Source organism: Aquarana catesbeiana, linkage group LG06 (assembly GCF_042186555.1).
Source record: "Aquarana catesbeiana isolate 2022-GZ linkage group LG06, ASM4218655v1, whole genome shotgun sequence".
NCBI lineage: Eukaryota > Metazoa > Chordata > Amphibia > Anura > Ranidae > Aquarana > Aquarana catesbeiana.
The window spans coordinates 97696686-97721411 of record NC_133329.1 but is presented as its reverse complement, the minus strand read 5'-3'; the positions used below and the strand labels follow the sequence as shown (position 1 = coordinate 97721411).

Genomic DNA, 24726 nt, shown 5'->3' with positions numbered 1-24726 from the left:
AACATACGGAGGAAAGCCTTCCTGGAGGCACGGGAGCAAGGGAGCAAGTGAGAGGGCAGCAGGAGAAGGTCAGCACACCCGGGAGATCTCCTGAGAGTCAGCCGGGTGGGCTGGTGAGAGTTATGCCGCGTACACACGGTCGGAATTTCCGACAACAAATTTTTGATGTGAGCTTGTTGTCGGAAAATCCGACCGTGTGTATGTTCCATCGGACATTTGCTGTCGGAATTTCCAATGCAATTTATCACTTTAATAATTAACTTGAGAGTTCCCCTTTAAAGGTAGTCACTGGAATCACTAAATTACTGATATTGAAGGAGTAACAGAAAGGGTCCTCACAATGGAGATATCAAGGATCTTCGGCTAGCCTGGCGTTGGTGCACTTGGTGTCCTCTTGAGGACAAGGATAAACAAAGGGGTACATGAAAGTATCCTGCTAGGCAAAAATGAGATGTAGGATGCTAGCAGTATCCTGATAGGCAAAGTGGAATGTAGTGACTGTTCAGCAGGGTGCAAATGTTCCTACAAATGTGGGCACTGGTAAGGGAACTGTCTTTAAAAATGGGCAAACGCCCGCTCACCCATCCTGCGACCAAAGTTCCCCGAAAGGCCCGACTGGCCACCTTGTACCTAGATAGGCCCAGGAACACCTGGAGATATGACCGGGATCCCTCTCAGGTGGGATGTCCGACACCGTCCGACTCCTGGAACTGTGGCAGGATCAACACATCGACCTCTGAAACTGTGGCTGGATCCCCTCCGTGGGTAACAGCAGCCCCTCAAATGATGTCCTTATCTCTCTCACTCCCTCATACACTGATTTTTACCTCAGGACACAAAATTGAGTGATTTACTTTCCTGTCAGCAAAGCCTGCTGGGATTTGTATTTCTCCCTGTATACCAGTCTATGGGGTCGTTTTGTGTGGGAACTGCATGTCCCAGAATCAATTGCAGCTCTCCCTGCAGTTCAGTACAGTCTCTCCCATTGGCTGTTGTAAGTGTGCCTTTAATTGGTTTTCTTCTTCCGGTCAATAGGGGCACAAGAGAGGCTGCTGAATGCACAGCTTTGTGTGTGTCAGCTCACATTACATTACTCAGTCAGTGAAACCGGAAGAAGGAGGGGTGGGGGGTGAAAAAGCCCATGCGGACATGACAGCCAGCTCTCTCCCCTCTTTTAGGCTGGAAAGCATGTGTACATGCAGTCATCTGTGTTAATGTACGTCTTTGGCTCTAATACCCGCTACATTAGTAAATAGTGGCAGGTGATAGCAGAGTGTGATGTGATTGAACAGTTTTGTACATTGTACTAAGATTGCATGGTGTCATATAGATACAGTGTGGTGCTGTCATATGTGATGTGACTGCAAAGTGTAATAGCTGTACTTTGTGATGTAATTATGTAATTGCACAGTGCAGCGGGTATGACTACGTAGAGGGTTCTTTACTGTAAGAGCGGCAAGGATGTGGAATTCCCTTCCACAGGCGGTGGTCTCAGCGGGGAGCATTGATAGCTTCAAGAAACTATTAGATAATCACCTGAATGACCGCAACATACAGGGATATGTAATGTAATACTGACACATAATCACACACATAGGTTGGACTTGATGGACTTGCGTCTTTTTTTAACCTCACCTACTATTTAACTATGTAACTATGTATGACACTGCACAATGTAGTAGTGGTGTTGTAATGAGTGTAGTTTTTATTCTGATACCTTTCTGTGAATTAGTGTAGTACATGTATCAATGTATTATTACATATGTGTAGCAAGGTCCCAGGCCTCCTCTAGTCTAATGAGAACCTTTAGAGCCAAGAACTGCTGACATCCTTCCGTACAGAGTGGGTTGTGAGGCATAGTGGGTTTAATGCAAGTGAGATTCATGGGCGCCAGACACTTCTTGAATGCAAAGAGATTTTATTTCTCTTAAACAGAACTTTGGAAGAGAGGGTTAGGGCCAGAACACCCTTAAGCAGTTGCGATGGTAATTGGCTCCAAGACTTCTACAGGAGGACAGCCATGCAGAGAAAGGCATCCAGCAAGACACCACATCTGCATGTGTAGGAATGCTGTCTCCTATGGCAACAGTCTTTAACAGTTTCTAACAGAAGGTGTAACAGTTCTGTTACTTCCACTACAATCACTTCTTGTAGTTCTTCAGCCCACTGAGCTCCCAGTCTCTCACTAGACTAGATGATTCACTGCCACAGAATCCCTTGAGATCCTCCAATCTTCATGGTAGTATCTTCCTCAAGCCTCACCCGCCTCTCTGCTGGGTCCTTACCTTGGCACTCCAGATACTTATCAAGCTTCACCCCACTGACCTGCTTGGCCCCTGGCTTGACACACAAGGCTGCAAGCGTCACCTCCGCCGGCTGGGTCCCTGGCTTGACACTTGCTGGAGTTTCCCGATTCTTCGCCGTCCCCGTTTGGTGAGAATTCTGCTCTGGTACTTGCTTCAGCTACTCACTGTGGTCCCTGGTAATAAGGTGGATGGTCCCTTAGTGGCGGCAGCCTCCCCTCTACCTCCGACCACAACAGGTTCTCCGGCCAGCAGAACAGTCACTTCTCGTTCGACTGCAAGCCACAATCCCAACCCTGCGCTGCTCTCTTGCTTCTGGATAGGCCCTCAGACAGCCTAGCAGCCAGATGTGCCCAGTATAGGCCCAATCTCCGGCCTAACAGCCCAGGCAGTACAACACATGTCCACCCAGACAGCCGTCCAGGTGGCACAGAACACTGATTACCTGACTCCACCCAATTATATAAGCTCTCCCAGCAGGCCAAGGGATTTAAGAAAACCCCTGCCCATTGGCTGAGATACCCCATATACTCATAATCTGACCTTGCATTGCCCTTGTCTTATCCAATGCCACCAAGTGCCTGGCCACCTAGTGGCAAAGGAGAGAAGTGCAGCAATTACAGACTTAGAGCTAAATCAATTGATCCCTGATAATGGGCCACGGTAGCTATACCTGGCAGGTAAATTTAGGAGCAACCCTGCCTAAACACCAGGGTGCTACATATGTAGCAGCAGAGTGTGGTGATGTGATTTCTGGTGTGATAGCACAATGTAGTAGTTGTACATTGTGATATGATAGCACAGTGTAGCATTTTATTTACACAGTGTGGCTTTGTAACTGCACAATGTAGTAGCAATGTACAGGGTAGTAGTTGCACAAATGTGATTGCATAGTCTAATACAATTGCAGAATGTAGTATTGTGATTTCTGATCCGATTTCAGTGTGATATGATAGCAGAGTGTATCATTACCATAGCTCAGTGTAGTAGAGACACACAGTACATAAATGTGATTGCTCAGTGTAGTATAATGTATCACAGTATATTGGTGTAGTTGAATATATCAGTGTAGTACAGTATGATTGGTCAGTATATTACAGTATACATTGGTGTGTATATGAGTGTAGATTAGAATTTGACATCAGTATCACTGTACAATGTACAGCGTGTGTGTATACATATATACAGTATCTCACAGAAATGAGTACACCCCTCACATTTTTGTAAATATTTTATTATAACTTTTCATGTGACAACACTGAAGAAATGACACTTTGCTACAATGTAAAGTAGTGAGTGTACAGCTTGTATAACAGTGTAAATTTGTTGTCCCCTCAAAATAACTCACAGCCATTAATGTCTAAACTACTGGCAACAAAAGTGAGTACACCCCTAAGTGAAAATGTCCAAATTGGGCCTAATTAGCCATTTTCCCTCTCCGGTGTCATGTGACTCGTTAGTGTTACAAGGTCTTAGGTGTAATGGGGGGCAGGTGTGTTAAATTTGGTGTTATTGCTCTCACGCTCTCATACTGGTCACTGAAAGTTCAACATGGCACCTCATGGCAAAGAACCCTTAAACCCCTAAAGATCTGAAAAAAAAATGGTTGCTCTACATAAAGATGACCTAGGCTATAAGCAGATTGAGAAGACCCTCGCCATGGTCGACCAAAGAAGTTGAGTGCACGTGCTCAGCGTCATATCCAGAGGTTTTCTTTGGGAAATAGATGTATGAGTGCTGCCAGCATTGCTGTACAGGTTGAAGGGGTGGCAGGTCAGCCAGTCAGTGCTCAGACCATACGCTGCAAGCTGCATGGCTGTTGTCCCAGAAGGAAGCCTCTGCTAAAGATGATGCACAAGAAAGCCTGCAAACAGTTTGCTGAAAACAAGTAGACTAAGAACATGGATTACTGGAACCATGCCCTGTGGTCTGATGAGACCAAGATAAACTTATTTGGTTCAGATGGTGTCAAGCATGTGTGGTGGCAACCAGGTGAGGAGTACATAGACAAGTGCGTCTTACCTACAGTCAAGCATGGTGGTGGAGGTGTCATGGTCTGGAGCTGCATGAATGCTGCCAACACTGGGGAGCTACAGTTCATTGAGGGAACCATGAATGCCAACATGTACTGTGACATACTGAAGCAGAGCATGATCCCCTTCCTTCGGAGACTGGGCAGCAGGGCAGTATTCCAACATAACAACCCCAAACACATCTCCAAGATGACCACTGCCTTGCTAAAGAAGCTGAAGGTAAAGGTGATGGACTGGACAAGCATGTCTTCAGACCTAAACTCTATTGAGCATCTGTGGGGCATCCTCAAATGGAAGGTGGAGGAGCGCAAGGTTTCTAACATCCACCAGCTCCGTGATGTCGTCATGGAGGAGTGGAAGAGGACTTCAGTGGCAACCTGTAAAGCTCTGGTGAACTCCATGCCCAAGAGGATTTAGGTAATGCTGGAAAACAATGGTGGCCACACAAAATATTGACACTTTGGGTCCAATTTGGACATTTTCACTTAGGGGTGTACTCACTTTTGTTGCCAGCGGTTTAGACATTAATGGCTGTGTGCTGAGTTATTTTGAGGGGACAGCAAATTTACACTGTTATACAAGCTGTACACTCACTACTTTACATTGTAGCAAAGTGTCATTTCTTCAGTGTTGTCACATGAAAAGATATAATAAAATATTTACAAAAATGTGAGGGGTGTACTAACTTTTGTGAGATAACGTATATATATATATATATATATATATATATATATATATATATATATATATATATATATCGTATACAATGTATCAGTGTATGACATTATATGTATATATACAGTGCCTTGCAAAAAGTATTCATACCCCTTGAAATTTTCCACATTTTGTCATGTTACAACCAAAAACTTTAATATATTTTATTGAGATTTTATGTGATAGGTAAACACAAAGTGTCACATAAATGTGAAGTGGAAGGAAAATGATACCGTCAATGGTTTTCAACATTTTTTAGAAATAAATATGTGAAAAGTGTGGCGTGCATTTGTGTTCAGCCCCCCTGAGTCAATACTTTGTTGAACCACCTTTCACTGTAATTACAGCTGCGAGTCTTTTTGGGTATGTCTCTACCAGCTTTGCACTAGAGAGTGAAATCTTTGCCCATTCTTCTTTGCAAAATAGCTCAAGCTCTGTCAGATTGGACGGAGAGTGTTTGTGAACAGCAATTTTCAAGTCTTGCCACAGATTCTTAATCGGATTTAGGTCTGGACTTTGACTGGGCCATTCTAACACATGAATATGCTTTGATCTAAACCATTCCATTGTAGCTCTGGCTGTATGTTTAGGGTCATTGCCCTGCTGGAAGGTGAACCTCCGTCCCATTTTCAAGTCTTTTGCAGACTCTAACAGGTTTTGTTCTAAGATTGCCCTGTATTTGGTTCCATCCATCTTCTCATCAACTCTGACCAGCTTCCCTGTGCCTGCTGAAGAAAAGTATCCCCACAACATGATGCTGCCACCACCATGTTTCACAATGGGGATGGTGTGTTCAGGGTGATGAGCAGTGTTAGTTTTCCACCACACATAGCGTTTTGCTTTTAGGCCAAAAAGTTCAATTTTGGTCTCATCTGACCAGAGCACCTTCTTCAACATGTTTGCTGTGTTCCCCACATGGCTTCTCCCAAACTGCAAATGGGACTTTTTATGGCTTTCTTTGAACAATGGCTTTCTTTTTGCCACTCTTCAATAAAGGCCAGATTTGTGGAGTGCATAATAGTTGTCCTGTGGACAGATTCTCCCATCTGAGCTGTGGATCTCTGCAGCTCCTCCAGAGTTACCATGGGCCTCTTGGCTGCTTCTCTGATTAATGCTCTCCTTGCCCGGCCTGTCAGTTTAGGTGGACGGCCATGTCTTGGTAGGTTTGTAGTTGTGTCATACTCTTTCCATTTTCGGATGATGGATTGAACAGTGTTCCGTGAGATGTTCAAAACTTGGGATATTTTTTTATAACCAAACCCTGCTTTAAACATCTCCACAACTTTATCCCTGACCTGTCTGGTGTGTTCTTTGGCCTTCATGATGACGTTTGTTCACTAAGGCCGGGTTCACACTGCTACAACACGACAGTCGTACCACTTTGGATCCGACTTTGCCCTGTGACTTGAAGTCCTACTTCAATGAACATGGGATCTGACTTTGATCCCCGACAATACCAGGCACTGTGGCTGGTATGAATCTTGAGGGGGAAATCCACACACAATGTGAAAAAAAAAAGGGCATGGGTTCCCCCTCCAAGAGCATACCAGGCCCTTCGGTCTGGTATAGATTTGGGGGGGACCCTCCATGCCGAAAAATCGAAGGGCCTGGTATGCTCTTGGAGGGGGAATCCATGACGTTTTTTTTTTACCTTGTGCGTGGAGTTCCAGCTAAAGATTCATACCAGACACAGTGCCTGGTATTGTCGGGGATCAAAGTCAGATCTCATGTTCATTGAAGTCGGACTTCAAGTCGCAGGGCAAAGTCGGATCCAAACGACTGTCTTATTGTTCCAGTGTGAACCCAGCCTTAGTGAACAAACAGCATCATGAAGGCCAAGGAACACACCGGACAGGTCAAGGATAAAGTTGTGGAGAAGTTTAAAGCAGGGTTAGGTTATAAAAAATATCTCAAGCTTTGAACATCTCACGGAACACTGTTCAATCCATCACCCGAAAATGAAAATGGACTCTATTTACTAATTGTGTGACTTCTGAAGGCAATCGATTCCACTAGATTTTAATTAGGGGTATCAGAGTAAAGGGGGCTGAATACAAATACACGTCACACTTTTCACATATTTATTTGTAAAAAAATGTTGAAAACCATTTATCATTTTCCTTCCACATCACAATTATGTGCCAATTTGTGTTGGTCTATCACATAAAATCCCAATAGAATTAATTTACATTTTTGGTCGTAACATGACAAAATGTGGAAAATGTCTAGGGGTATGAATACTTTTTCAAGGCACTGTATATAGGGATCAGTGTAGTATACAATGGATGACATTATATATATGATGTATCACTGTAGGACATATTATATAGGGATCGGTGTAGTATACACACTATATCAGTGTAGGACAATATATATATATATATATATATATATATATATATAGGGATCAGTGTAGTATACACACTATATCAGTGTAGGACTATATATACATATATATATATATATATATATATATATATATATATATATATATATATATATAGGGATCAGTGTATTATACACACTATATCAGTGTAGGACATCGTTATATAGATATATATAGGGATCAGATCAGTATATGACATGATGTATTTATCGGTGAGCTCGCGGAGTGTGCGGAGACCCCGCCCCCTGGATGCAGCTCGGAGTGAGTGCAGCCAATGGTAGGTGTCAGGGAGGGGAGGAGGGATCAGGAGACCGGTGGGGGTGATTGCTCCGCTCTCTCTCCCTCCCCCTCCTGGCCGCTCAGTGTCATATCAGTCCGCTCACACAGCGCTCGTCACCCGGGCTCACCCCCCCACCCCCCCCGCCCGGTTCCCCGGCCCGGATCCCGAGGATGAGGATGGTGATCGCCCCCCGGTGTGCCTGGCTCCTCCCGGCTGGAGGTGTGCTCTCCCCCCAGCAGCAGTACATCTGACCCGGTGTCCCCATCCATCCATCCGTCTCCCGGTCCTCGTCCTCCTCTCCAGGGAAGGATGCTGGGGCTGTGAGGACCAATCGTGCTCCGCCAGGATCTGCCCTTCCTCTCCGGTACCCAGGATCGTCCTCCCCCCCGGGCACAGCGCTGAGGATGGGGAAGGACCAGGAGCTGCTCCAGGCTGTCAAGGCTGAAGACCTGAGTATGGTGCAGAAGCTGCTGCAGAGACCCAAGGCGGGCAAAGCCAGTGAGTACCCACCCAACTACACACCCACCCACATACCCACCTACCTACCTACTCACATACCCACCCAAATACCCACCTACCTGGATAATGGGGTTATATGGAGGGGGGTCCTATGTGATCTATATTGGGGGGGGGGGGGGGTTCTATAATGGGGGATCCATATTGGGGTGGAGGGGATCTATAATGGTGGGATCTATGTTGCTGGGATTGGGAGGGGGGGTTATACTGGGGGGGGGGGGGGGTGATCTATGATATGTGGGATCTATACTGGGACAGAGGTGTTTGTTTATATCTGGGTGGGGGTGATCTATAATGAGCTGATGGGGTGTTCTATACTGGAGTGGGGGTGATCTATGTTGGGATTGGGGGGGGGTCCTCTATACTGGGATGATAGGGTGATCTATAATGCTGGGATCTATAGCGGGGGGGGGGGGGTATATTGGAGTGAAGGTGATCTATATTGGGGTGGGTGATCTTCATTGGGTTGGGGGTGATTTATATTTGAGGGGGGATCTATTGGGATGGGGGCAGCAATGCAGCAGCAGTCAATGGCAGCATGTAAGGGGGCACACATGCAATAGGGGTGATCTATACTGGAATGGAGGGTGATCTATACTGGAATGGAGGGTGATCTATACTGGAATGGAGGGTGATCTATACTGGGATGGAGGGTGATCTATACTGGAAAGGAGGGTGATCTATACTGGGATGGGGGGGGGGTGATCTATATTGGGGTGAAGGGTGATCTATACTGGGATTTAGGGCGATCTATACTGGAATAGAGGGTGATCTATATTGGGGTGGGGGGTGATCTATACTGGGATGAAGGGTGATCTATACTGGGATGAAGGGTGATCTATACTGGGATGAAGGGTGATCTATATATTGGGGTGGAGGCACACATGTGCAATGTACCCAGTACACGGGGTGTCAGTGTCCCAGCTGTGTACATGTACATATGATGACAGTGTGGTATCACAAGGTGCCCTGTTATCTCATACATGTACTTTACCCCCTCATTGCAATTCTGCACAGATCAGTAGGTGATCTAGTAGAGCGGTTGCAGACCACGCAGGGTTAATACAGCTCGGTGGGGTCCCTCCTGGCTGGGAAAGGGGCGAGGAGTAAAAAAAAAAAAAACAAGAGCCCTAATCTGCATCAGTGGTAGAGAGATGGATGGGTGAGGGGCGTCCCACGGTGGCTGTGATTGCTGCATGATGCAGGGTGGGAGGGGACAGAGCTGGGATGGAGACAGATCGGGGTCTTTCGGAAACACAGGACCCCCCTGGGATGTGGAGTTGATCGGCCTCTTCCTCTTTTATGAGCATCCTTGACAAACCCAGCCGGATCTGCCAGATCCCAGCTCTGATTTTATATAAATCCTATCCAATAAAGAGGGGCAGCAGAAGAATCAACATGACCCGGATCACTCGTACTCTCCCCTATGATCATACTTGCTCTTGAAGTATCTAAAGTTGGTCGTGTGTGAAGCAGAGCCATGAGGCTCGGCTCACCGATCTGAAGCTCATTACATGCAATACAATCTGTGCAATCCCCTTTATAATATCCATACACTAATCTGAGCAATCTACTGTAAGGTGACCCTACACTATGCAATCTGATTGTGCAATCCCCTTTAAGTGATTGTACCGATCGCAATCTGTACAATCTCCATACACTTATCTGATTGTGCAATCTACAGTAAGGTGACCTTACACTATACAATCTACAATCTGGTTGTACCGTCTCCTTTAGGACTAAGTCACACAAGCAGCCGGGGGGGCAGCATATTCAGGTGGCTGAGCTTTACCCCCTCCCCCCATGAACTAGTACATGCAACCGCAGCAAAAATGTGGCGGCATGTTGCTTTCAAGTGAATACAGGTGCAGCACAGCTTCATGATTGGTTGCCGTTTCATGGGTTAAAATTGGTCATCAGCTCTTCGCTGCCTCTGAAAAGCAATCCACTGCAAATTGTTTATCACAGGACGGCAAGGACTACCCAATGCATAAATGAGCCCTTATAGTGGCCATACACAGAACAATTTTATATACAATTGCATTGCCTAGAAATTTACTGTCCTATCGTGTTTGTAGTCAGAATATTGAAAAGATTGTTCGATGCACCATACACTTAGCGGTCATATTGAATTATCTTCTACGATCAGATTTTCCGTCCAGACCAATCAGAATAACTTTAATGAAATTGATCGATTTTGCTCATATTTGATGAGTGACATAGTACGTGTCTTTTATATAATTCATAGATCTGATTATCTTTTCAATATTCTGACTACAAACACGATAGGACAGTAAATTTATAGGCAATGCAATTGTATATAAAATTGTTCTGTGTATGGCCACACTATAAGGGCTCATTCTGATTATATTTCCTGATTCTACAAACAATCGTTCAATCAGATCGTTATGTGTATGGCCACTGTCAGATCCACCAGATCAGGGCCTGCCTGAGTGATGCCAGTTGATTGGAGAGATTAGGTAGGTCCTCTTATTACACAGAGATGGTCACGCCAATGTTGATTGTGCAGAAATTGTCTGGTCTGATTGTAATGTGACCCTCACACACCGGGATAAGGAGTCTTCCTTTACCAAAAAGTGACGGTTATTTTCAGTGGAGACCAATGAGGACTGAAAATAACCGTTACACAGCTAAATGAGTGAGCCTGATCTCTGTGAATGGAATGTTGTGTCTGTGATCGTCCTCTATAGAACATCCCTCCTCACCATTGGTGGACTTCAAGGGTAACAAGCAAAGTGGAAATCGTGTCTCATTGGGCACAAGGATGATTCAAGAGCCTGTAGTGCTGTAGGGGAAAAAAGCATTGAATATTATTCATTTAGGCCCATTCACATCTGTGTGACGCTCTAACACACACGCACTGAATATGCGTCTTATGTGCGTTCCATTAAAGTGGTTGTAAACCTTTACATACACCCAGTGAAGGGATTATCCTCAGATGGTACACAAAGATCCTCCTACATAAAATGTACCTGTCTGTCTGCAGCTTCTCTTCTCTACATCCGTTTATAAAGCTTGTCTGAGTTGTCAGAAAAAAAGGGGCGGAGAGCTGAAGTTACAATCTGCAGAGCTCAGTGAGGAGAGCTCTGAGAGCTGATTGGAGGGAAGAGACACACCTCCCTCTTCTCACAGCACACAGGAACAGAGCTGAGGCTGTCAATCAGCTGGAGCTCCCTCCCCTGTCACCATTTTTCTCTTGGTGTCAGGAAAACGTGTCAGAAGTGATTCATGCTGATAGCAGAGGAAGAAAGCAGCAGACAGAAATGACACTTAGTGCCGGTTCACACTTGTGCGATGACAGACATCGCATGTGATTTGCACCACACTGCTGTACAGATCACATGCGATGTGTGTGAGATGCAAATTCAGCCATATACATAGTATGGCTGAATTCGTATCGTATTCAGACCAAAATCGTGCAGGACCCTTTTTTTTTTTTTGGTCCACACTAGAATCACACCCATGCAATTCGATTCATGTCCGAATTCACAGTTCGCACCGCGATATGCTAACCCGATCTGGGGGCGTCATTAACTTTGTATTGACAGCGGTTCGCATAGGGCACCGTGAACTGCCTGTGAGTTCTATGCGATGCGGGAACCGGCACTGGAATTGCGCTGGTTCTGAACTGCCACTGGAATTGCGCTGGTTCTGAACCAGCACTTAGTTCCAGTTCACACTGGTGCGATGCGGAAAACCCTGTGGTTCCCGCATCGTACCGGAATCGCACACTGGCTCACACTGCCCTCTGTGAACCTCTGCGGGTGTCAGTGTAAAGTTAATGACACCCGCAGATCAGTTTGCAGATTATGGTGGGAACTGTCCAATGGTGCAGGAATTGGTTCACACCCGTGCGATCTGATTCCAGTGCCAACCAAAGAAAGGGCCTTGCACCAATGCGATTTCAGCGATACAGTTTGTATGGCTAAATTTGCATCGCACAGCAATGCTGTGCGAATCACATGCAATGTCTGTGATCACACAAGTGTGAACCCAGCCTTAGCGCTCTTCATTGAGACAAGTGCACACTATAGAGGGATTTGTTTTGTGCATATTTCATGTCCGAGGTTCACTTCACTCTCTCAATCAACATTGACTATTTTTAATCCTTATGTTGATAGCATTAGTAAATAGATAGGAAAAGATATCATTTTTTGATTTTTTTTTAAACCCATTTTTCACTTGCTTCCTGCTTTCCATGCCTAGGCAAATGATGTCATACATCCCAAGAGTCTTCAGGAGGGGAGGAGGGGTTTTCTCAGCTAAGCACACCCTCCTGCCTGCATGCCTGAGCTAAGGACAGATGGATTCCAGGAAGTAAATGCTATGTGAATCATCTGCCCTTAGGCTTAGGTCACACCATAGAAACGCAGTCCAGATGCTTTTCTGCATGCACATTTTTGGTGCGTTTTTGATGCAGGCCAGTGCATTTTTTCCCCCTCTTTTTTTCTTAACTCTAAGCAAGGACATGTGTGTTCCAGTGTAGTATTTTTTGTGTGTTCCAGTGTATTTTTTGTGTGTTCCAGTGTGTTTCTTGTGTGTTCCAGTGTGTTTCTTGTGTGTTCCAGTGTGTTTTTGATGCATTTTAAAGCGTTCCAGTCCAGTGCAGGAAAAATGCAGCATGTTCTACTTTTTTTTTCTCTGGAACTGCAAGCACTGGTGTGAATATGCCATTGGGGTGGGGGGAGGAAATAAAACATAGTTCAGCCATGTGTTTTTACCACCCTCAACCACATGTTGAGTGTTATTGCCCTTAGTAATGCTATAGGCGCAATAATGCACAATAAAGCACAATAAAGGCTGCTTTCAAATTGTGTGCCTGTGTGAACTTAGCCCTAGGTGGATTGGTATGCAAAATGAACAACGACACACTGTATGGTAGTAAACATGTTGGTGTGCATGTGTGGTTTTACAAGTGTGTTGACGCCACGCCCAGGTGTGAACAGGTCCTAAGGAGTGGCGTATCATCCATGTGTGCAGGGTGTTCGGTGCACACGGGCCAACTGTGCACGGGCCATCGGAGGGTGTGAAGGAACAGTGAAGGGATATCTCCTCAGATTTCAAAGCAGAAGTGAACACCAGAAGACGTATGGATATTCAATAGGAAAGGATGGGTATCCTTACCGGATCAGTAGGACGCACATACCGTATAGCAGTGCGTCAGAAAGGCATAGGGAGGATCTCCCGTGGCGTCCAGCCAGGCAATATCTTGTAAGCCGCGAGCACCGATAGGCATAGGAGTGGAGGTGATCCCAGACTGAAGTTCAGTGGCTGTCACTCACAATACCCGTTTCCAGGAAAGGATGGTCCAGAGATGGTCATCAGCATTCAAATATGGGAAAAAGAAAAAGGGGAGCTCCACATGGTGCAGGTCAACCAAATTGGGATTTATTGGAATAAAACACCATACAAGAATAAATAGTGATCGCAAGACTTTTCAGTCGAAACACGTAGGGATAGCATTTTTAGCTTCCCACATTGCCATTTCCATTTTTACAGTGATCACTTTTTATTCTCTATGGTGTTTTATTCCAATAAATCCCAATTTGGTTGACCTGCACCATGTGGAGCTCCCCTTTTTCTTTTTCCCATATTTGAATGCTGATGACCATCTCTGGACCATCCTTTCCTGGAAACGGGTATTATGAGTGACAGCCGCTGAACTTCGGTCTGGGATCACCTCCCCTCCTGTGCCTATCGGTGCTCGCGGCTTACAAGATATTGCCTGGCTGGACATCACGGGAGATCCTCCCTATGCCTTTCTGACGCACTGCTATACGGTATGTGCGTCCTACTGATCTGGTAAGGGTACCCATCCTTTCCTATTGAATATCCATACGTCTTCTGGTGTTCACTTCTGCTTTGAAATCTGTAGAGGTATCCCGTCACTGTTCCTTCACATGTGGACTTTCACATTTTGCTGTTTCATATTTCACATATGGACATTTGAACATATATATTTTATATTATTTTTCATCCTCACATTTTTTGCATTTAAATGTGCGTTTGACTTATATATATACACATTTTTTATTACATGTTAGATATTTCTAGCGCTGCGCTTTTATTTTTTATTTCTCATCGGACTTGGTTTGTTTGTGTGTCAGCTGCTTTTTGTTTTTATTTTTGGCTTAGCGCAGCATTCTCACTTCTTACACATGTATAAATGGAGGGCTGAGTCCTGGGGTTTGCTGCCCTTGCCCTGTCCTGCTGGGGCCCTTGCGTCCCTATCACGACGCAGCTTTGGACGCCATCCATACGGAAATGGCATCTCTGCTGACAGCAGAGGTGACCAGCTGGGTAGCGCTATGGTGACGGGTCATCTCAGCCTCCTCGGGCACTTTGATTATTGGCTGTGTGAGCAATCCCAGTCCCCCCCCCCCCCCCCCGGAGCGAGCCGCTCGCTAGACTGAGCAAAGCATGCCGTCAGCGTCAGAAGCTGTGCCGCGATGACAGGGATCTGCTACTGTTTCCTCTTAATATGCCACAAACTTGCGCGTTTATTGGGTCAGCCGCTGCCATTGTAATAGGCTTTCTGCCCGCCGTCGCTAAACGGCAAAGTGCAGTGGCATACGTCTTTCTGTTTTGGGTGTTACGCCAAATCTCATCGGGCCGAGCAAAGATGTCCGACACGTGTGTTTGTATTTCCTGCTGCTAAACTCCACCTTGATTGCAGTGTCATTAGGATGGCTGCATTGCTATTTCTGTAGAGGAAGCCGGTGATTTATGGCTTGGTGTCGCTGTGCCGCTATGAGAAAGGAAAGCAATGTTTGTGCTGAATGAAATGTCAGGTCCGGTGCACCTAGCGGCGTCTTGGCGCGTCCAGCGCTGATGTTTAAAAGCTTTATTATTTTTAATGGATCCCTTCATATAAGTGGGATTATAGGCTGGCAACATTGGTGATTTCAGCGGAGAGTCCCCTGAAAATACTGCTGGCCGCTATTCAGTGGAGAATGCCCCCCCCCGTTCACACTGCTGCGATTTTGCCATGCTTTATTTATTGCGACAAAAGCGCAAGAAGACTATTCCTCTTTAACCATTGAGCACCGGAAGATTTTACCCCCCTTCATGACCAGGGTCTTTTTTGCTATTCAGCACTGTGCTACTTTAATTGGTGATTGCTCAGTCATGCATGTATGTTCCTTCTGTGCGCATCGGGGCAAAGTAGAATATTATTACTAGGGTTGCACCGGTATCAGTATCGGTTCCGATACCAAGTATTTGCACAAGTATCGGTACTCGTGCAAATGCACTGATACCTGAAACCGATACTTTCAGGCTCGGTTCTTTGAGCTGTCAGTGGGTCTCCTCTGTTGACAGCTGAAGTGTTAAAGAAGTCCGGTAATTGGAGCTGTCAAAAAAAAAGTAGCCAGCTCAGCAGCTGAAACACTCAAATAAAAAGAAACATTGTTTCTTTTTGTATCTTTCTGTTTCTTCATCTGCAGATCAAAAGGATGAACAAATGTTCCTCTGTTTAATGTGGAGTTCCACCCACTTTTACAACTCTTCAGCATCCCTCACTAAACTGTGCACCGTAAACGAATTGGATATTTTTCTATTTTTTTTCTCAGCACCTACTGTATATCTGATGTATTCATTTTTCACTTCCTCCTCCCTGGCCGTGGCCCAGCGCATCATTTCCTGTTTGCAATGCTTTCTGGGAAGGGGCGGCAACTTCCTCTGACACTGCCGTTGCTATGATAACCTGACCTGAAACCTATTACACTGCTTGTGCTGCACTGAGTGAGTGTGAGATGTGTGAGATCTGCAAGGATGAGATCCAGGAAGAAATACAGTCTGGCTTCAGATGCCCACACTTAAGATGGCTGCGGCCTGCTGTAAGTCTATAAAATAACATCTAATGCTATAAACTAACAAAACGGACCTTAGTTTACAGACTAACTTTACTAGAATACATTAAGCTTGTGTATTATAGGGGTATTTTTATTTAAAAAGTATAATTTCGGCCGGAACACCACTTTAAAGTGGAGTTCCACCCACTTTTACAACTCTTCAGCATCCCTCACTAAACTGTGCACTGTAAACAAATTGGATATTTTTTTTTTTTTTCTCAGCGCCTACTGTATATCTGCTGTATTCATTTTTCACTTCCTCCTCCCTGGCCGCGGCCCATCGCCTCATTCCCTGTTTGCAATGCCTTCTGGGAAGGGGCGGCAACTTCCTCTGAAACTGCCGTTGCTATGAAAACCTGACCTGAAACCTATTACACTGCTTGTGCTGCACTGAGCATGTGCGATATCTGCAAGGATGAGATCCAGGAAGAAATACAGTCTGGCTTCAGATGCCCACACTTAAGATGGCCACGGCCTGCTGTAAGTTTATAAAATAACAAACTACTGCTATAAACTAACAAAACAGACCTTAGTTTACAGACTAACTTTACTAGAATACAATAAGCTTGTGTATTATAGGGGTATTTTTATTTAAAAAGTATAATTTCGGCCGGAACACCACTTTAAGATGGCCACGGCCTGCTGTAAGTTTATAAAATAACTGCTATAAACTAACAAAACAGACCTTAGTTTACAGACTAACTTTACTAGAATACATTAAGCTTGTGTATTATAGGGTTATTTTTATCTAAAAAGTATAATTTCGGCCGGAACACCACTTTATTAACCCTTAAATTACTCTAATCACCCTTAATTAACTCCCTATTCTCCTCCATTTAATTCTTTTCCTGCTTTTTTTTTTGTTCACGTCTATTTTATAAACGATAAACAATTAAAACTTTTTTTTGTTTGCTTTGTTAGTAAATATTTTACACATATATATAGTAACATATATTTACACATTTCACATTGAAAAAGCGCAAAATTTAAAAAAATCTTTTTTTTTTTTTTTCATTTGTAAATAACTTTTCAATGCTTTGTACCATTGCGGACAGCTGAAGTGAAAACAAAACAGTTGCGCTAGGTATTGGTAATTGGTATCGGCGAGTACTAAAAAAAAAGTATCGGTACTCGTAGAAAAAAATGGTATCAGTGCATCCCTAATTATTACGTTATTTTTCTCTTCAGGTCTAATGTTATTTACTGTATTCACACAGAGGAGAGGAAATCAGGAAAGTTCCACTAGATGGAGCTGAGGATCATAGGAAATAGATATGTGTTTCCTATGTTCATCAGCACCATCTAGTGGCCATAATGCTGTAATTTCCCAAACCACATTTTTTTAAAATAAAAAAAAACATTTAAAATAACCAAATGACTTTTGATTTTGCCCGTTTACACTAATGTACACACAGTTTCATAGGATGAAGAGTTCTATGATTTCTCTTTTTATAAATACACCCCATGGTATCTTCTTTATCATATCCCGGCAGAAGAGTGGTCCATGTTGTTTCTAGCCAACTTGGCAGTAGCCATGGGTGACATAGTGACATATTTCTTTAAGTATCTCATGGTTTATAATATGCCTATAGCAAACAGATTCTCCTTTTTTTTTTCTTTTTTTTTTAGTTCATTATTGAATATTTTTAAAAAGTCAACCCACCCATAACTGTCAGTTATGTCGCAGCAGGAGGAGGGAGACTTTGTGAAAGAGGCAGCTAGAATTGGCAATCCCTAGTAAATGCGATCGCTAGTCTGCACACACTGGCACTGGATGGACTGTGCCTTTATGATCTGATTGGTTGTTATGTATAGTACTACAGTCCTTCTTTCAGAAGCTCTGTGTAAGGCCCCCTGGTGGTCAATGCTGGAAGGGTTAAATACCTGTGATTATATACGGCTGATCTGCATTGTGTTTTAAATTGTAGTAAATATTTAAAGATGATTGAGCTGTGCAAATGTTATCTGCCATCGAATGACTTTTTTTGCTGTAAAGTCGGGAGGACTCTCATCACATTGGCAGATAAGACCACTGTGTATAATTTAATAACAGATCTCTGAATCTGTACATGGGGTGGTTGACAGTTTTACTATATTAAAGCGGAACTCCGGTATAAGGAAATTTTATTTAAATACAAGAGTCTTGTGTATTCCTACTTGAATGTTGGTGTGCTTTGTGTATTTCTTCCAGATCTGTGCAGTAATCCAGTGTGACACTTTACCTGTGTGCAGGAGCTTCCTGTAATAAAGACCGATCAGTGCTGCTCTCTCTCCTTGTGCAGGGTGACTGGTCTTGTCTCCGCCCCCTCCTGCTATGTACAGCACAGTGATGATGTCACAACTGCTTTTACGGGGTAATATCTAGGTTTGCAAAGGAAGTTACAAATCTTGGTGTGCAATGCACACAGTTGTGGCATGGTAGTGCGGCATTGGTGAGGAGGCGATTTATTACCTCCTCTCAAAGACCTCTGAAAATCCACCACAGATCCCTTTTCAGAGGTGCGGCAATAACAGCTGTACATCTAAGCATAGCCTAACATTCCATTAAATTAATTTTTTTAAATTAGAAACAGTAGCTGATTTTGACCCAGTATCGGCCTCTTGCAGTCTCAGCAGAGTTCAGATTAGGAAAGGGAAAAGAAGTGGCACACAATGCAAGAAGCACGCTGATAGGAGGAAAGAGCAAAGTGATAGAGATGAGCTCATCAGTCAGCTGCTTCTCCTTTTACTGTCCAGTCACAGGCTAGGCTGGGTGAAAGAAGACCTGTAGGTCAGCAGATAAAGATCAGGTCCCCTCCCCTGCTAAAGAGGGCTATGTGGCGTGGCAGAACTGTGTAAATCTCAGGACTGGATAGACGTAAATTCAAATCGTTAGGTTCTCAAATTTTACATATTTCACCTCTGTGTTTATTTGTTTGCCTGGAGTTCAGCCTTAATATTTGTTTGGACTTTTGATTGTAACTGCAATTATTTTGAGACGCACATCTGATCCCAATTATGATGAGAAGTCTGATCATTTCCCTACAAATTTTGATCCAGTTTCTTTGAAGAGTTTGAAAGCGTGACTAAAGACAATATGTTTTTCAGTTCCTCTCTTCTACATTCAACTTCTGAAATAAATGAAAAGGTCTCTACAGCAATTGGCGTGTCCAGGGAGACATGCTGTACGCGCATGCGTGGGTAAATGCTGATGCAGAAGCCATTGGCGTTTACATGAGCACAGCCACCTACAGCCATTTACTTGTATTGGCAGCTGTAAGCAGCGCATGCAGGCCTCTGGGGGCATGAAAATGCCACGGATTTTATGCCTCGGTACACAGAAGCTGGTGAGCATCCATGTGCATGAGGCCTTAAAGTGGACATAAACACAATCATTAAAATTGTATATAATCTTTCATGTTAATGTGATTTCGAAAGTCATTTTACAAATTTGCTGTTTCCATCAAAAAATGATCTGGTGATCCTGCCATGAAGGTCCTTGGTAGGGTTGTCACCTCATCCCTTTAAACCCGAACACATATGAATTAAACAGGTTCTGAGGCTAATTTAATGCAGATAATGCACCAAGTGAGTTTAATTATCACCTTAATCAGCCACAGAACCTGTGTAATTAATATGTTTTTGGGTTTAAAGGGATGAGGTTACAACCCTAGTCATTGGCCTGTTATAGGGTGACAATGCCCTAGCCTGTTCCATCTCCAATTTATGCTCCTGCATCATCACCATGCAGGGCTGGATTTCGGTGGGGGGCAGCTGCCCCCAGTGCAGAGTCTTTATGTGTTGGGGGCGGGGGTGCAGAAGGGGCAGCTGCCCCTAGAGTAGTGACTTTATGTATTTTGGGGGATGATCAGGAAGAGGGGTATCCACCCCTGGTGCAGTGTCTTTATGTGTTGGTGCGTCACATGGGCAAGAGGGATGGCTGCCCCTGGTGCAGTGTCTTTTTTGTGTTGGGGGGGGGGGGGTGCCGCAGTGCAGAAGCCCATAGAGCCCACCTTCACCCCTTCTATCCTCTGGCCTGCCCTGGGGGCAGGAGGAGCCCAAGCATATGAGCAGGGATGTCTCCAGTGGTGAAGTTCATTGTCTGCATCAGTGGCATACTTAGGGGGGTGCAGACAACACCAGGTGTTGGCACTCTGGGGGGTTCACAACTTTTTTTTTGCACTGTGCAACTGTCAGACAGGCAGTAGCGGAACTGAGGTGCTAGTAGCAAAGTTGCAGAAGATGATCGGGGGCACCCACATCAGAGGGGAGTGTCGTTTGGCACCTTCGTCCTGGGCACTGGATGACCTTGTCTCATCACTGTCACCTTGTCATATGGAGCCCCAGTGGAGGCTGTTTCAGTCCAGGCATGGTTCAATGTTATCACCATTAGGGAATCTGCCCTGAACAATGCATCCATCGAGTGTATATACAGGGGATGGGGCCTGCAAGAGACTGGAGAAGGTCAGCAGCACTGAAATGCAAAAAAAAATGAAAAAAAGTAAAAACTGTATTTCCTAAATAGAAATAAAAACACATGTCAAGAAATTGAATCAAAACTTGCAGGAAAACAATCATAGTTCTGACCATAACTGGGCTTTAGCAAACTTAACGTCACATAGTTAGGGCTTACATCTATTTTAAAGGGTCAGTCCACTCATCGTATACAACCTTGAGCAGCTTGAAAAAATCTCTTTGGCACTTGAGTCATGCCTGAAGATTGGAACGCCCTTTGTATTTGGCCCGGCTAGTCCAGCATGTCATTGTTGAGCGTATGGCAAATGACAGCCGGGCCTTATTTTTAGAGTGATTTACGGTTGCTTTGATTAGCGTGGGCTAATATTAGACACGGGATGGTCATACTTTGTCCACACAATGCTCCCACATCTCTTATCCTCCCTACATTTCCAGCATCCAGCAGACTGGCACACTTCACCAGGAGATTATAATCCGCTGATTCATCAGTAGAGTTAACAGCGTGTGTACTCCATGTTGCGTAGAGGAGACGTTCATCCTATTACTGTTAATAGTTGGTGCTGGGGGGGAGGATCATGCCTGGAGATGGTCATTTTGCAGTCGTGCTAAGCAGTTTTGTTTTATTAAAATGTCAGATAAGGGGCACCTGTATATAATGACAAACTGTGCAGCTCTGACTGAAGTTGAGTAATGCTCTTACTATAGGTGTAGGCCATTTGTATACCTCTCAAAGCCTAATTGGAATACTCGCAGGACATTGCTAGGACGTTGCTAAGTGAGGCCTAGTCATTACTGCTCACCACCTCCATGACAGGAGTGAGCTCTTTCTCTGATTCAAACCCCCTCACATGCTCTTTATCTCCCTTGATGCAGTAGCTCTGAGCTCAGCCTTTAAGAGCTCACTCCTGTGATGGTGGAGGTGAGCAAGAAGGACTAGGCCTCACTTAGCAGCGTCCTGGGAGTATTCCATCCAGGCTATGGGAGGTAGAATGAGTAAATGGCCCACACCTTTAGCAAGGGCATTGTTCAACTTTAGTCCGAGCTGCACAGCTTGTTTTTATCTACAGGTGCCCCTTATCTGCATAGGTAGTTTTTTCGTAAAGGTGAACTAAAACTTTAAGGGGGAGCATATGGGGGGTGAGTAAAAATTTGGAAAAAGTGAAAGTATAAACACGGCCTTAGTACAATGGAAAGGTTTTTGGAGTGCCTTGATCACAAAACTTCAGTCAAAACTGACTGAAAACAATGAAAGTTTGTTTGGGAAGTAATTAATATACTGTAGTTTATGTCAATTAAATCTAACTGCGCAGATACCCTCTTGAGGAGAGTTCAGCTGTTTTTATAACCTACAGCAGGAAACTGACTGGAATTTCATCTGTTGCCACGGGCAACGCTAACTTTAGGCTTGAGTCTTCCAAGGGCCTGAATAAAGGACTTCAGTTGCCATAGAAACTAGTCAGGTTTCATTCGGCTAGTGCAGTGTGGGAGAGTCCATTGGGAGCAAGATGTAAAAAATGGGCCTTGTTTATTGCTGTGTTGCCCACACAGACTGTGTTGCCTTTGGCAGCTAAGGAAGCCTGACTGGTTTCTATAGCAACTGGAGTTTTTCCTTCAGGCCTGTGGAAGACTTATGCCCACTGTTAAGCCGGGTAAACATAGGCCCGAATGTTGGGTGGCATTTGATGGTTCAAAAAAAACTGGCCAAAATTCGGCCCATGTGTATGTCGTTCGGCTGGCTTCTGTCGGATGTGCATGCTGGAAAACCAGCAGCCAACCGACTCCAGGTCAGCGCTCTCAGCCAATGGCGAAGAGCGCTGATCAGAGTGTCTGGCGTGGGGGGCGGAGGGGGTTTGCATCGCCTTGGCAGAACACAACAGCTCAGTGGGGGAGATGGCTTTACTAATGTTGGATGGTTAGTACAGCGACTCTGACCAGAGCTGCCAGGTTTTTTTCGTGCAATCCACTGTGTTACACGGCAAATAACTGTTAGGCCCCTTTCACACGGCGCGGATCAGCTCAGCACCAGCTCATCTGGAGATTGATCCATTGATCCCCGCTGAGCAGGTGGATGACAGGTCCGTCTCTGCTTACTGTGCAGGGAGGGACCTGTCAGTGCCCCGCTGTTCTCTATGGGAAGTTCAGATGAAAACGGACATGATCCGCTGGATGGCAAACGTATCGCCATCCGTCTGTTTTCAGTGGATCTTGTCGAATCAGATGGCAGGCGGGTGTCAGCGGACACATCTCTGCTAACATCCACCTGCCCATACAAGTCAATGGGTGGCCCGCTCGGATCCGAGCGAGTCTATCATGTGAAAGGGGCCTTAGTGTGTACCAGGCTTAAGCGTTGCCCGTGGCAACAGATGAAATTCCAGTCAGGTTCCTAAAGAGTTATAGTGAATTAGGCTCCATTTACACTTGTGCGATACAGGAAGGCACTCAATGTCATGCGCATCCCCACAGTGCACAAACAAAGTGCGTCTTTCATTGTAAATGGCACCCCAGCGCACCTTGCTAAAGTGTGTGAGAAATCCCATAACAAAACGTAATGTAACAAATTACCAAGCATTTTGATGTGGTACAATTTTAAAAACTCATGCACTGTGATAGGTATCCCATTCCATTGAATTGTCTGCCCTAATGTACATCACACAGGTGTGACCTGAGCCTTATGGTATAAGCATATAGCAGATTGCTATGGGTAACACAAACAGGTCTTCCCTCAGCCATTTTGATGATGGCTGCTCCCCCTTTACACTGGTGAGTTACAGCAGCACCTGTCTGGTTACCATTAGAAATATTTAGTTACACTTAGCTGTGTGTTACGTGTGGGGCACAGCTGGCTGTGAAAGAGATTTAAGTAGGATAGATAAATGCACCTTATCCTCTTACATAAAAGTAGCGGTATTTAGATCCCCTGATCTCTGACACTTGTGGAGTACAGTCAGCGGCAGGCCCTGTTTGAATGAGCCCATAGCTGACAAAATGGCTCAAAAACAGCGCCATTCCCTCCGAATATGGAAACACTTAGCCAAGGGGACATGCACTTTAACTGCTTCAGCCCCGGAAGATTTTACCCCCTTCCTGACCAGAGCACTTTTTACAATTTGGCACTGCATCGCTTTAACTGACAATTGCGCAGTCGTTCAATGCTGTACCTGAACGCAATTTGCATCCTTTTTTCCCACGGTTTTTATTTTTTGCACTATAAACAAAAAGAGAGCGACAATTTTGAAGAAAAAAACAATATTCTTTTACTTTTTGCTATAATAAACATCCCTAAAAGTTAAAAAAAAAAAACAAATTTCTAAATTTCTTCATCATCAGTTTAGGCCAATATATATTCTTCTACATATTTGTGGTAAAAAAAAAAAAAAAAAAAAATCGCAAAAAGTGTATATTGATTGGTTTGCGCAAAAGTTATAGTGTCTGCACACTATGGGAAAGATTTATGGCATTTTTGTGGCATTTTAATTATTATTTTTTTTTTTACTAGTAATGCCAGTGATCTGCGATGTTTAGCAGTACTGCGACATTGCGACGGACACATCGGAGACTTTTGACACTTTTTTGGGACCACTGGCATTTATACAGCGATCAGCGCTGCTATAAAAATGCACTGATTACTGTGTAAATGTCACTGTCAGGGAAAGGGTTAACACTAGGGGGCGATCAAGGGGTTAAATGTGTGTTCCCTCAGCATGTTATAACTGTGTGGAGATGTGAGTGACTAGGAGAGGAGCCCTATCATTTTTCCTACTACGTAGGAAGAAACAATGTGACTCCTCTCCTCTGACAGCACAGGGATTTGTGTGTTTACACACACAAATCCCCGTGCTGACGCTCGTGCACGCAATGATGCATGGCCGTTGGCTACCGTGCCCTCCGGTCACGCGCATCGGGTGCCCCGCCGTGCAGAGGGTGCGAGCGCTCGCCCTCTGGTGGCTGGAAACGCGTAGGACGTACCCATACGGGATTTCGCTCAGGAGAGCCATTGTGCCGCAGTATATCTGCGTGACACAGTTGGCAAGTGGTTAAAGGATTAGTTCATCTATGCAGGTAAGGGACGTCTGAAGATACAAATAAACTGTGCAGCTTTGACTAAAGTTGAATAATGCCCCTACTATAGGTGTAGGCCATTTACACAAATCCTGAAGCATGACTG

The 24726-nt window shown here is 44.6% G+C and overlaps 1 protein-coding gene across 3 annotated transcripts in view; it reads left to right on the top strand.

The window, feature by feature from the left end:
• Positions 1 to 7859: 7859 nt before the first annotated feature.
• Positions 7860 to 24726, top strand: part of CASKIN1 (CASK interacting protein 1) — a 396595-nt gene continuing 379728 nt past the window's right edge. For all 3 annotated transcript variants that reach the window (XM_073636485.1, XM_073636486.1, XM_073636484.1), the window contains exon 1: positions 7860 to 8214. In XM_073636485.1, the coding sequence (XP_073492586.1) occupies positions 8121 to 8214 (94 nt within the window). In that variant the 5' untranslated portion in view covers positions 7860 to 8120. The remainder of the gene's footprint in view (positions 8215 to 24726) is intronic.